We start from the raw sequence: 14845 nt of genomic DNA, 5'->3' as shown, positions 1-14845 counted from the left end.
AATTATGCAATCGATCGATGTCAATGCCTTGTAGATATGGTGTAGATCTTTCTCCAAGCACATTGTTTGGTTTCTTTGGATGCTTGGGTCTTATGCTTCATCATTAGGCATATGGTTGTTTAGCAAACCAGTCAGTCAAAATGAGTTAGGCACAAGCTGAGCCGACCGACTCAATATAGCAAAAAATGAGTCAGCTTGGACCGGGTCAAGTTTCTAATGTGCACCCACTTCATATATTCTCATTTCCTTTTTTGCTCCTTAGTCGACACCTTAATGAAAGCTTTAGACATTTGGTGGTTTGATTCCTTCCAGTCTTGAATCATGGCAAGATTCAAAGTCTTCCCTCTTTCACATTAAATTTGCTCTTGAGATAGGGGTTTTGTTGGTCTTCGCGCCACCTGGCTCGCCCTCTAATTTTTAACCCTAAGTTGTGATGCCTTGGATTCGGCCAAAAGAATCTCCGCACGGAATCAAATCTTCATACCTATTTGGATTAGACAAGGAAATCCTTGCGTGAGCAAATGGTCTTTCATGTCCCCTTGGGTTATCAACAAATTAAGCTAAAGCCAGCAAATTATGCCTGTTATATAATTCAAACAATGCCCTATTCAAACTCATAGACGTACCGAGCTTTAAGCTCAAAAAAAGTTGCAGGCGAGGGTGAAGGCTTTGACACGTTACATTTCCCAGCCCAAGAAGTCATAGAAATACAGAAAAAAGAGTTCCATGCTGTTAGCAAAAAAAAAAAAAGGTACAGAGAATGCATTGGGCAAGGTTTTGGTAACAGTACCATCTCACTATGACTAGTCCCATCCATTGTGATTGAAAACCTAATAATTTGGAATAAAATAATAATATTATGATGGTATTTTTTTTAGAACAAAAAATTTCAACTAGATAATTGCAAAACAAAAAATAGTATTGAGATGACCATTAAATGTATGATTTAATTGAAGCCTCTAAAGTTGTTAAGATGGTGACAGTCATTATTTCAAAGCATAATAGAATTCTTAGATATCTTTAAAAAAATGTAAAACTTCTATTACAAGCATTGCTATGACCATTTTATAATCATGATTTTCCAAAGCATGGCTATGTTATAGTTTAAAATTTTAAAAAAAAATACTTCAAAAATAATGCCTGCACAACTTATTTGGATAATTATCTCTCCAAACAAACTAGTGAATGTCAAAGTGTTTTGTCATAGCACATATAAATAAATAAATAAATAAAATATGAATTATGATAATCTTTTGATATGATTCCTTGGATAACGTAATGCAACTCTTTATAAATGGGATGCAAGAAAATTCCATGAAATAAATTGTTGGTTATGCTCACATAAATCTCTTGCAAGGCCTATCATTTCCGAAAGGGGCATAATTTTATCTTGTTGGTGATTACATATATATTGGTCACGCATATACGTTGCGTGAGCTAATGAATTTATCCAATAACTCTATTAAAATTATAATGTCTTGAGTTAGTTAGCAGAAGTAGAGTATTGAGATGATCAAAAAGGCTTTTTGATATAATCCATGGTTGATATTAATTGCGTGAAGCTATAATAACTGTTGATATAGGTATAAGGCCATAATTATAATTGGATGTGTTCCATTTTTTTTATTTTTTATTTTTGGCATCAATGCAAGATACTTACGTATGAACTCTATTCTTTCAATAACAAATCGGGCACATGTAACCCAATCCATTTAAAACAATTGGATTAGCGCAAAAGCATGTACGACATTATAATTTTTTTAAAAATCCACTCACTTTTTTCTATTGGATTTTAGTTTCAAATGGGGGAATCTGGTTGCTGCAAGAGTTTGGCATTTAGCTTCCCAAAAGCTACTTTTTTCTTGTAGCAAAAAAAAAAAAAAGGCTACTTTTTTCCCCTTCCGTCCCCCGAACGAAATCCCGCGGGATATCGCCACATGGCCCACCCTCACCTCAAATCCTTGTCCCGAAATCTAAATAAAATAATAATTTTAAATCCTCTTCTCCCATCCTTATCCTCGTTGTAGCCGTTTGGTTCATGAGAAAAAAATTTTCTTTCCAAAATATTTTTTTAAAAAAATTAATATCCCAATCTATAATATCTAAAAAAATAATTTTTCTAAAATAATAGCTTATGTTTGATCGTATATCTATTTATTTAAAAAATATATAAAATACTTATTATATCTTTAATAAAGTAAAATATCTTATTTATTCTATCTAAAAATTGAAGTGTATTTTTGAAAAAAAAATATCTTAATTTCTAACCAATAAATATTATTTTTTTATTTCATATTTATTTTTTTATAAAATATATTTTTTATTTTTTATTTTTTTCTGCTGACTATAATATTCCATCTCCCCATCCTCATGAACAAAACGAGTCTTCTATATATATAAAATATATTTAAAGATCAAGATGCCTTCCCACGTGGTGGACAACGACCAGCAGCCAAGAGAGAATCCCATCTTTACAAATTCCGTATACTATGATCCTGTTCCCATGTTTCTTTCTTTTTTTAATTATTAAAAAAATACTTATTATTTTAATTTAATTTTATTTTTTAAGTGGGAGGAAAAGGGTTCGAATCGTGAGCTCTGGAAGAAGCGATTCGCCTGGGAGCCGAGAAAAGCGTGGTGGCCGGGGAATCGCTGATACGTCCACGTGTCAGAATATGGTTGGAAATTGAGGCGCCGCTCGTACGCGGCGGACATTCTGCGGCCCCGCCTCATGCGATCGGACCATTCGGAACGCGAGTCGTACACGGAGGTCTTCTATCCCAAAATGCCCCTATGCTCTTTCTAAATGACGTAAATGCCTCCAATCCCTTTGACTGGAGGGGGAACAGGGAGCATCTTGTGATTCTAATCTCAATCTATACATATTTTATTTATTTAATGTACGGTCAGGAAAATGCTTTGTATATTGGAAAGGGCACGTCACAATCCGAATCATGGACCGTCCAAATCACACGACGTTTCCTTGTTTGGATTGTTTTGTGGGGAGTATCATAAGATTGATCAGGCCATCCTGACCATTCCGAGTAGTTCCATGCAAGAGGTAGGTGTGAAATGGATCTAAGGAGGGAAAACAGAGTTGGCCTTGGACCGTTTTTTATTTTTTGATTTTGTTGACTGTATTCATACTTATTGAATATACGCTGTTGTTGTTTTTAACTTTTTATTTAATTAAAAGAATAACTATATTTTGATTACTATATAATAATGCATGCTTGCTTAATCTACTTAATATAATGTTTAATTTTTTAAGATGGTAAAGGCAAGCAATTGCACTACACTGTTTATCAAATAACAATATTGATCGAGTTTATATCTCAATACCTCTTCAAAATATGCATGTTTTTTTTTAGTACATCGGCTGCTCACATTGCTCTCGTGTGAACACAGCTAGCTACAAAAATATGCATGTTTAGATACTCTCTTCTTGCCACTTTTGAAGTGAAGCAAGCACATGAGGAATATTCCCAGAAAAACACTTGGAAATTCCCACATGATTATTTATTTGAACATGCTTGAAATTTTACTAGAAAATAAAAGTTCGCCATGCACTTTGCTTGAGGATAAGAAATGATATTTTGATGAAATGGGAATCCATGCAAGCCTTGCACACATTTTTCTTAAAAAAAAGTTTTGTTTGTTTGCATGTACTACATTCTTATTCTTGTGAGAAAGGATAAAAAAGAGATGAACCTAGATACAATCACATTTTTATATGCAAGCAACTATTTGGGACAACCATCTCTAGGCGCATAAATAACACGCATACCCTAATAGAATTATAAATGGTTATTGCTCTCCATATCACTTCACCAAACTAGTAAACGAAGTAGGCATAAAACCAACATTAGACCTAGTTTGGCCATATTATTGTACACTCTTGAAAATATCAAGCTAGTAGAATTATAAATGTGTAAATACCACAATAGTCAATTTCAAAAAAAAAACAAACATTATTCTTTTTTTTTGGTGTACAAAAGGAGAAGAGGGGGAGGGACCAGCCCACCAGCGTAGCAGCCCCCACTGGGCCTCCATTCCACCAGAAAATGTTCGATACAGGTCGCAGGTTTCGCGTGTCTTCCTCGACCCGTGGGCTCACCGCCTCACGTATGGATACGTCACTCCAGCGCCATCTTGGTACAAGTGGAAGAAAAATATAACCGCCAGCAAGCCATCCGGACGTGAGGCATCCAGTCTCCTAATTTAATCGACGCCCGTGAGTTTCGAATCCGGATAACTTGGACGGAATTATCTCCCCCTTACCACCAAACTACCATCTTGATGGCAAACATTGTCCTTGATGACTTCAACTCTTATATGCTAGCCTGCTTTGAAAGCCCTACTAAATGAAACAAGCTTAAAGCCACCAGCGTACCCATCAGGACCATCTTATTATACACTTCCTCTTGAAATTATTGATTATTTATAACAAATAAATGCAACCTCTAACAACTCCTACTCATGCATAACCATGAAAACGCACCAAGCGTGCGCCATGTATTATACGCTATTTAAAGGCCTTCTAGACAATCAAATACATTACAAAATGCAATTCACTAATTTCATGCATTCAAAATTACCTCATGCAAGCGAGATTACCAATATATTGGAAGGATGAAAAATTGTTAACATGTATTCCTATTTTGAATTTATTGGTCCTTTTTTTTTTTTTGCTTGGGGGGAGGGGGGGATGTCTGATGCGGGTAAACAATATACTTATATCCTCCCCGATTCATGAGGAGCTCCACCAATGTGGCAGCCCCTTCCAACGGATCAGATGACGACTTCACCGGCCAAACCAAACGGAGGGCATCCGGTTTCCGCATTTAATTAACGTTCGTATGTTTCGAATTTAGGTCATTTCGGTGAAATTTTAGTCCCGTTCCAATTGTGCTACCATCTTGATGATATTTATAGGTCATATTAGATAGATTAAAGTGGGGGGAGTGGAATAAAAAAACTTATTTATATATTTTTATATATTTTTTTGTCGAAGGAAAGAGGAGAAATGAATCTGGTCTACTTTTATTACGGATACCTACGCGCCACCTGCTTCGGCGAAGAATCTCGGAACGCGAGGAACCCGAGACACGCAAACGATAGGAGGGCAATAAAGTTGGGGGGGGTTAAAAAAAGATATCGACTGGGCGAGTCGGGGCACCGTGCAGAAGCGGTATCTCGACTCCGGTTTGGTAGCGACTATAGAAGCTTGCAGGATGCCTGACGCGACGAATCGAGCCCGCGTCGGCTGTCGAGATAACACGCCGCTCGCGGTCTTTTTTGCCCCTGCCCTCCCCCGGTTCGAATGAACCGGCCCCTCCGGATTCCCGGTCCAGTCGAACCGTCCTATTTCTTTCTCACTCCCCTGCTCCCCACGGTATATATTGGACGCATCTCTCTCTCTGGTTATTTGTATGTTTGGAAGCTGAGAGATCTGAGAGAAGAGAAAGATAAGAGAGAAAAGTGGAAGGGAGATGGGTTCGGTGACGCCGGAACTTGGGTTGGATTTGAAGGTCTGCGCCATGAAGGGCGCGAGCGATTTTCTGAAGGAGGCCTCGGCGATCGAGAAAGGAGAAGAGAGGATGGCGAAGGTGGAGGAGTGTGTGAAGAGCTTAGAGGAGGAAAGGAGGAAGATCGAGGCGTTTAAGCGCGAGCTTCCCCTTTGCATGAATCTTATCGGCGATGGTTGGTCGATTTTGTGTTCATTTTCCCTTTTTTTTTGCTTTTTTCGATTAAAAATTCGATTTTTTTTCGGGTTTAGAGATTCGATTTCTGAAATTTTTTTCGATGGTGGCAGTGATCCAGGGGTTGAAGGAAGAGCTGGAGCAATGCCGGAGGGGCCGATACGCGATGTCCGGCCATTTCCTCGAGGAATTCATGCCCATTAAGAGTAAATTCGAGGAGGAGGAGGACAGGGCAAAGTTTGAAGACGATACCAAGGATAAGATGAACTGGATGAGCTCTGCCCAGCTCTGGAGCGATAATTACAGCGAGGAGAACAAAAACAACACCCCCACCAACGAGAAGAGAATCACCGAAAGGGTATTAAGGAGGAATTTGTTCGCTCTTTATATTGGGAAAAAACGTTTTTTTTTTTGGTTTTTTTTTATGAGTCTTTTTATCTGAAATGGTTCTTCTCTTGTTCAATGACAGAGAGTTGGAGAGCCCGATCCTGAGACCTCGTCGCTGGAATCCAGAGGTCGGAGCGGAGAAGGCGCATTCGTGCCGTTCAAAAGCCTATCGGCGCTCGCCGCGAACCCGAGGAAGGAGGAAAAGCCGGCGGTCGGGTTGCCGGACCTCTGCCTGCTGTCCCCTGGGCTCAAGGACACTCGCCCGGTTCCGGCTTTGACCGATGACCACCGCGGCGGTGGCGCGATCTCCAAAGCCACCGTGAGAGCGCCGTCACCGTCGCCGTCGCCGCTGGCAGCGGCCGGCGCCCATCTCAGCTTGCAGGCCCAGCAGCAGTCCCAAAGGAAGGCTCGGCGGTGCTGGTCGCCGGAGCTGCATCGCCGCTTCGTGGCCGCCCTCCAGCAGCTCGGCGGTGCCCAAGGTTAGATGAAAGTTTTCATCTTTCTGTCTCAAGCATGTATGATATGAGTTGATGATGGTCGAATTCATTGCAAAGGCATTCCTTTTTGGCTTCTGTTTAATTTGTAACGTCTTGCAAAAAAACCTTTAGTTGCTTTTATGATAATTGAATTCGGTTTTTTTTTAGTGTCTGAGTAAAAGTTTCATCTTTATTGTAAGCAATTGGAAATTATTGCTTTGTCTTGGTCTTGATTTTCTTATATGCATGGAAAGAGAAAGGAATAAAGATCTAAAATAGATTACTGAAGGGAAAAAGGAAACTTGATTCTGACAAAAATAAAGGGATTGGAAGATTGATATATGCTCTCTTTCCTTAGCATGTGAGAACGGCAAAAAAACAAACAAGAACAGCGCAATTCCGTTCTTTTGATCTGATTGAAGTTTCTCTTGATGCAGTGGCTACCCCAAAGCAGATCAGAGAACTGATGAAGGTTGACGGGCTCACCAATGATGAAGTGAAGAGCCATTTGCAGGTAGGTTTGGATTCAATTTGATTGCCTCTTTGCTTCTTGCTCCTTAAAGTTTCATCTGGTTGTCATTTCTCAGATGGCATTGATAAAATGTTCTCTTATGCTGTTTCAGAAATATCGGCTACATACTCGAAGGGTGCCGAATGCTTCGGCTGCAGTGAACCGTCCTGTTGTCGTTATGGGAGATTTATGGGTTCCCCAGGAGCACTATTCTGCTTCACAGAAGAGTGCTTCCCAGTCTGGCTCTCCCCAAACCCCTCTTCAACTAGCTGGTGCTGGCCACACAATCTCCATTACTGCTGGAGATAGCTGCGAGGAAGAAGATGGGAAATCAGAGAGCTGCAGCTGGAAATGAGAGGAAGTGAGGCCTTAGATATCTGTTGAAGAGACTGACATATGGGAATCGATGTATAGAGAAATCAAGAGTTCTACTGATACAATACCAGGGAGAAACCAACGGGTTGGGAGTAAAATTCTGTGATATAGAGGGAAGAGAGGAATAGCCATGCTGAGGAAGGGAGTTATGGAGCTCCTTACATAAAATTTTGAGCAGAGTTCAGTTTTCCCCCCTGGTTTTTCCTTTCTTTTCCTTTTGTTTCTAAACAGTATGAGGGTTGTTGTGACACTTATTGGACATCAAACAAAAGTGTCATTTTCCCCTTAGATAAAGTCTTTACCAGTTTTTAACATGATTGGTTCTTGAATTCTTATTTGAGCTTTTGATAAGTTGAAATTTGATAGTGTTTGGTGAGTTTATGACAGGTGAAGCAATAGATCCCACGTCAGCATGGTGATTGAGAATTGAATGGTCTGCTGGAAATTGATAAGCACCTATTATTATCTGACTCTATAAGTGATTTAGACTTCAAAGTAAATTGTAGGTATCTGCATTTAAGACTTTGATTCTGGATATGCGGCTGTTATCTATTTTGTTTCAGTCCTCTGCCTCTGATGGAATTATCGATTTCTAATCCATTTGTGCAGGGCCTAAATTTCAATTCAGTCAAAATCTTCGGCGTTGCACCTTCACTCTTTCTGCTCTTATCTTTGCATTGCTTTTCCCTTTGTCATTGCTCAATCTCGGATATGTAAAGTCCCTTTTGCTTTCACAAATGTTCTTCTGTTCGTTCTAACTTTTCTCGTTCGTTTATTGACCTAGATGTTTTGAATGTAAGAAAACAGAAATATACCAGAAACCCAACCTATCCAATCTTGGTCCAAATAATGAGGTTCAGCTTTGAGATTTCTCATTCATCATTCATTCCTCTCTAGGACAACTTCGAAGATCACCTCAAGCTTTTATAAGGACTTCCTCACTGCTTCCAATTGACATGGGTCTTCCTCTCTTCTTTCCAAGCCTTCCTGTATAGATACTTGCACCTTTCATGACCTGAAGCCTACTATCTCGATATGTGCCTTCCTTGCATCTTCTCGCATTACTTGTGCTGCAATGAATAGCTAAATCTGTGATAATTCATGACATTGTTATCTTCAGACAAATGGATGTTTCTCCCCCGCTAAACATTTAAATCAAAATCTAGCCTCCTAGCCCTCTATCTATCTTTATTCTTCTTGAATCATCTGCTGATGACAGCTACCATAATAACATCATTATGTCTATCGTCGATATTTACAATCTAATCCCTCTTTAAACAACTTTCATATAGTAGCTTCTGCTTGCGCTGGCAATAGAAATTTGGCTCATGATTCAGGACCCAGCTCTGCTTATCAAAGCTTCCAGTACTATTGCCTTCTGCTTCACCTGTTGTTAACTTTTTTAACACAGAAGAGGAGCTCTAGTCCTGTGTTTGCTTCGCATGAGATAAAACCGAAGCATCAAGGGTCATTTCATCTATGGTAGAACTTCCAGGCAAGAATCAAGTCGCTGACATACACATAGAAAGGGAATCTTATGTTCCGCACGGGTCATTTTCTATCTTTTCAAGCTCTCTCTCACAGTCTTCCTCTGAGACAAACTGCATTTGCCACTAAGCACCCACCTTTGAGACCGAGAATTATGACTATATAAGCAAACAGAGTTGGATCCGTAGTGGAATATGTAGCATGAATCACAATTCAGCGACAAGTCTTCCTCATCCATAAAACAGGAAAAGAAGAAAAAAAGGAGCAAGTTCTGATACCATCAGTTGCTGTGAGAAACTATCGGTTGGTCTCGAGAGAATCGAAAACGAGCTCTTTTATTACTGCAACCTGTTCTTCAAAGTTATCACCAGTAACAATTACATAATCCTTATATACCAGATGCCCAAAGATATCCAATATCCATATCTTTGATGGACGATCCTGTGACTTGAATTGGCCCTCGCTGTAGATCCTCGCTACCCTTCGGAATGCTAACTGGTGATGGTGGCGCAGAAGTTTTTCATGACTAAAACATAGAGATGAGAATAAGCTTTATAAGAAGAGGACTAAAGGTCTGATCTTGAAAACAGAAGGGCTGTAACTTTTTTCTCTTGTGAAGGTGACACTAAAAGCCACTTATGCTTATAACTTCCAATTCACAGCATGGGCAATGCAGCAAACAGATTAAAAATCATGTTATTACAGAAGATTAAAAGGAATAGAGAAAAAAGAATACCAGTGCCAATCTGCTGCATTCTTAAGACAGTCTCTTATGGAATGCAATGCAGCTAGTTCTATCCAAAATTTGCACCAACTTGCTTGACACTTTGATGGCTCCAGCCCTGCACTCCGACATACTGTTATTTCTAGTTGTAGATAGTAGCATTACTAAGTTCAATTTTTCTGTTTATCATGATAATATTTCAGAAGTTTGTTGGGGAAAAAAAAAGACACATTTCACAAGAAATCCCAACAGCTACTATCCTTGTAGATCAGAAAATACCCACTTAAAAAGAAAGATAATGGGACAAGGTCGAGGGTTTATTATGATATAATCTAAATATTGGGTGCAAGAACATATAAGGGTGGTTTACCTGGACTTACATATAATGTCCCATACCTAGAAGGTTACCCTCTAAAAATAGGGATGCAGGAGCGTATGAAGCGCTACCAATGTCTAATGGGCCAACTAAGAGAGAGGTCAAATTGGGCTACCAATCGGCTCGTTGACGTGTGAGAAACAGGCGGACAACTTGAAAGGAAAAAATAGGAAAAGGAAAGAAGGATAGGAACGGAGAACAAAGAGAAAGAAGGAAGAAAAATGAAAGCAAAGAAAAGAAAGGAATGTAGTAGACAAACAAAAGAAGGAAAAGAAGAACGAAGAAAAAGAAGGAAACAAAGAGAGAGAAAAAAAGAAGAGGAGAGCCCACGGAATTTAATCCCTTGCAGTCTATCAATTGTTATGGAAAGGGTAATCTATAGCCAGAAGGGATGTAACCATCAATTCCCTTATAATTTTTCTTCTAATCTTCTCTCTGTTAAGCAATCAAGATTCGAGCGTAGAAATGAGGGTTGAGAAATAATGATTATGGATTAGCGGCCACTAAATTTAAGTCTTTTTTCTGATAACAACAGCCAGCATCTTACACCTGAAAATTTTAATAATGAAGTTAAAAAATGCAAAGACAAAATTCAAACCGAGAATTTCTTAAAATCATTACTTGTTCCAAAAACTTAAGCTGATGAAATAAAATAAATTTATTTATATATTTTATATTTTCTTAAAGAAGAATGAGTCAGATAGAGGACGCAGAAGCTTCCCATTGGCAAACTTTGAGAAAGGGAACGGGCGGCGAGTGGCGGAAGGAGAAAACGGAGGAATAGTGAATAAGACCACAAACGTGCATGAAATTGGGAAAGCTTGGGTATCTAATAAATCATGGCGAATAAGAACCCATATGCGGCAGAAATTAGTAAAAGCTGTTCACTAAATTGCAAAGGGATATTTTTGGGGATAGCTGAGGTTCATCATAACCCAATCACCTTGATCATGATTCTCTAGATCAATCCCTCGAAAGGGCATCTCAAGCACAGCTGGGACAACGGTATAATTCTGGCGTTAGATGATTTGGTAACAGTATCTCCAATACCCATTTCCCACTTCAACCAAACACTGCTCACAACATTGCAAAATTGAAGTGCTTTCGAGGTTTCTTCCTCTTTGTTTCTTCATTTTGGTGCAAATCTCAACACTCATTAGCATCAATTGCTTTGGTCCTATTCATTTCATCATGAACTTCAGCTTGATGTCTGACGAGTTTGACATTGTTTGCATTAGGTATATTTGAAAGGTTCGGTACCCGGTGCAAGCAGCATGAATTCCAGTTCCCAGACTGCGACTTGAACTATACCAAATCCTTGGTTCTCCATTGATGTACCTCCGACCAACCACTGACATTCCTCTGATGGTTTCCCATGTTGGAGTCATATAGTTCGAGCTGCCTTCTTACCCAAGGAGGATCATCTGGACGGAGCCACAAGCATTCACGAGTGTCCTTGTGTTTAAAATCCGGGCATCCCGAATATGGCTTGGATTGCCTGTTGTCCCACCATTCATATGGATTAGCAAAGAACACCTGCCACAAGTGAAGACGGCCACCATACTCCTCTTCATGATATGATGCACCTAACTCAAGTAGAGGAGACTAGTCAGACAACTATATCAAATACAATATCATTAGATGAACATAAGAAACAGAATGATGAGATTGCGCTTTCTTAATTGAATGCACCTGAAACTCAAGAGCAGTATGTCTGTACAGTGCTGAAAAAAATGACCGGCAAAGTTCCATAAATTAAGAACCATGGACTAACCTGAGGTGGATCCACTTGATTCTTCTTCCTCTGAACTCTTAAGCTTATGAGAAGTGCCATTTTGATTGTTTTGTTGGACATAATTCAAATCTTGAACAAAGATCTGCACTGAAAGAATATTTCGAATAAATCTTAAGTGCGGAAGAGGGGGAATCATAAACAATTAAAATATAGAAAATGTGTACAAGAAAAATGAAAAGATCAACATAGATTTTTGCCAAAGCTGATCAGCATGCAAATTGATATCCTATTCCCATCCATCTGCCTAACCAGTTAAATTGGTTTTTCTCAATCTGAGGAATGACATATACACTAGTTGGGATTTGACAACTTACAAAAAATTTTGAGATAATTAAACAGAATACCAGTAAATCAAGATGTGATGAGGAGGCAACATACAGTGCTAAATAATCAGATTATAATATTGAGAAACTCTGAGAGTTTGCATTTATTATGGCCCATTCACTAAAGACGAGTTCAGTTGAATTATCCATATTTATTAACTATAAGAGCAAGATACTTGCTTAAACTAATTGGAATATCTGAATGCAATTGCCTTGTGATTGAAAATGTACACAATCAGCCAACTAAAATAAGAAATGAAGAAAAAGTTAATGTATATGAACCTTGAAAAAGGTTTCACGAATTCCACTTGCATTGACCTTTTCATAACAACCTAGAGGACCACGAACATAAATAAAATCATTTGGTTTCAAATGTCTTAATGATATTTCTGCCAGCTCGTCCCACATTGCCAGTAATATCCTGTATAAATGTTGCCCAGCGTCAGCAATGAAGCAATCAACAGGAACAGAGAAGAAGGGGAAAGGTTCAAAAGCCTATAAGCACCTCATATGAAGGGCTTGATGACATGATAATTGCAAACTTGAAATCAATAATACATTTGTCTTTCTCTTTAATAATAGCGATCAGTGAATGGTATAGAAACCGGACAAGGTCAGACAAAATGATAATTATAACTAGGATAATGAATATGCGATCATGAAAGGTCACGTAGGCAAAAATTGCATCTTAATATGCAGAAGAAATACCATGGCAACTTAAAGCATAGATTGGAGCCTCCATCTTTTTTTTTTAAAGAAAAAAAAAAAAGACCTTAGAGGATGCCTCAGATAGTGATCCAACAAAATCAATTTTGGACAAGTTGACAGCAAGCCATGTCCCATTTCTGTTGGATCACGTTAATGTATCAAACTATGACACACTAAATTTTCAAAACTTTGTTCGATCATCTCCCAGGTGCACTTAAACACTACAAACAGTTAAACATCCTGAGCCAACAGCCAAGGTAACTATGGCCGAGAAAAGGGCATGGCATAGTAACTAGAAGACCTGTTGCCAACTTAGATGCTATAGTCAGGAGTGTGTGAGAGAGTGGGTGCGAGTGTAGGGAAGGAATACTTTAGAAAAACTTTTAGTAGTGAACTGTTCAAGAAGCGTGTGTGGGTTCAAGATTCCAGGAAAATTTTAAAGAAGGTGTGTTTCCCTAGATTGAAGATTCCATCTAATTGGATAAACTAATTCAAGCACATAGAACCAAGAGGCATCCTTCCATAAATAGGCTCTTCCAACCATATACCTTACTCATGGGACTCAAGAAATTTTATCATGTCAAAGGTGATAGAACCTGTACCTATAGGTTCCTTTTTATCAGCTACAGAACCAATTGAAGGTGATTTTACGCCAAAATCGTGTTCGAGGTGTTTTCTTTCAAAACATATCAGACAAGGTTCAGAACAAGTACACATCTAATATTGGTTTCCAATTTTATATACCCAAAACCAGAGCCTTTTTAACAAAACAGAGCATCATGTCAATATCAAGCTTGTTTTTCGATTAGGCTTCTATCTCTGGTGCAAGAATTAGTACTCTGAACTAGAGTCTCAGCTTAGGTCTAACAACAGAAGAACATAGTAATTGTTCGCGGAAAGATAAGATAAATTAAAAGAATATGGAAAAATTATCTTAAAACGAGAAAATAAAAAGAAAGAAAAGATACATTGAAAGAATGTGGAAAAATTATCAAGAAATAAGAGACTAATTACAAAAAATCGATCGAAAACTACGGTAAAATCTAATCTAATCAAAACCTAAACCATTCACAGTCGTCCAAAAAGTTAACGGGAAAAAAGGGGAAAGGAATAAGATAATGAATCTCACTGGATCGAAGAGGAATCCGAGTCTCGGGAAGGTCTGTCGACCTCGAGAAAGGTATAGGCGCCGCACTCAAAGCCGGCGAATCGATTCACGGGACGGCGCACCGTCCCGATGAAGCTGCACGAATTCCAGAGCAACCACCACGGCCTCACGGTCGGAGGTGGGCGAAGCATCGACCGCCGGTAGGCGGGGCTCTCGCCAGCGCCGTCGTGGGAGAAGAAGCTCAGGGATTCGACGCCCGGCAGCGGAGGGGAAGCGGAGGAGAAGGGGCGAAGAGAACTCCGGAGCGAGGAGGAGACGGAGGAGAAGAGACGAGCAGACGATCCCATGGCGAATAGAAAACTAGGGTTTCGACCTCCTACCTTGCGATGCCCAATTGATTCGTACCTTGTAGCCCTCGGCGGCAATCGTCGCGCAGGAGTACCACAAGGGTCCTCTTTGCTATTGTTTATTATTGACAGTGATGGGCACGTGCATAGCACGTGCATACATACGTTGATGGTTAGATCTCTACTTGATGAAGGTACATCCAATTTTTGCTAATCCATATACATACATACATGCATCTATGTATGTATGTATGTATGTTGTGTTTTCACTCTTGATCCTAAGCTAACTACTGAGGTGTATTTTTATTATAAAAAATTTATGAAGCACCTTACTGGCCAAATAGCAATGTGTTAAAGCTCCATAAGCTTAGGATCATGGAATGGATGATTTTTTTTTTTTTTTTTTTTTGGGTAAAACTAGAATGAAGGTTTTCGTAGTCTACGGTATAATAAGTAGAGCGTAGCATTTCATGGCCGTTTTTTATTTTCTAGGGGTGGGGTGTTGGAGAATTTCAGCCCCAAACT

The 14845-nt window shown here is 39.2% G+C and overlaps 2 protein-coding genes and 1 long non-coding RNA gene across 3 annotated transcripts; 2 read left to right on the top strand and 1 right to left on the bottom strand.

Annotated features, from left to right (window-relative positions):
- Positions 1–5419: 5419 nt before the first annotated feature.
- LOC103709228 (myb family transcription factor EFM-like) lies at positions 5420–7809 on the top strand. The gene is made up of 5 exons (XM_039115744.3): positions 5420–5703; positions 5816–6060; positions 6172–6568; positions 7003–7079; positions 7189–7809. Exons 1-5 carry the CDS (start codon positions 5493–5495, stop codon positions 7429–7431), a joined length of 1173 nt encoding a protein of 390 aa, XP_038971672.2. The 5' UTR covers positions 5420–5492; the 3' UTR covers positions 7432–7809.
- A 3-nt stretch (positions 7810–7812) lies between these two features.
- LOC148702397 (uncharacterized) lies at positions 7813–8209 on the top strand. The gene is made up of 2 exons (XR_015968625.2): positions 7813–7953; positions 8061–8209. It is a non-coding gene; the product is annotated as an uncharacterized LOC148702397 (long non-coding RNA).
- Positions 8210–9243: 1034 nt separating this feature from the next.
- On the bottom strand, positions 9244–14425 carry LOC103709226 (protein OSB1, mitochondrial-like). Its single transcript, XM_008794467.6, has 5 exons — positions 13995–14425; positions 12440–12578; positions 11814–11916; positions 9676–11625; positions 9244–9465 (listed from the first exon to the last, which is right to left on the bottom strand). The coding sequence occupies exons 1-4, from the start codon at positions 14318–14320 to the stop codon at positions 11345–11347; spliced, it is 849 nt and encodes a 282-aa protein (XP_008792689.2). The 5' UTR covers positions 14321–14425; the 3' UTR covers positions 9244–9465; positions 9676–11344.
- Between the last annotated feature and the right edge of the window lie 420 nt (positions 14426–14845).

The sequence above is a fragment of the Phoenix dactylifera genome, chromosome 9 (assembly GCF_051530095.1).
Source record: "Phoenix dactylifera cultivar Ajwa chromosome 9, Ajwa_hap1_PhDact_Kaust_v1.1, whole genome shotgun sequence".
In the NCBI taxonomy this organism is placed as follows: Eukaryota; Viridiplantae; Streptophyta; class Magnoliopsida; order Arecales; family Arecaceae; genus Phoenix; species Phoenix dactylifera.
This window is presented reverse-complemented; position numbering and strand designations above follow the sequence as displayed.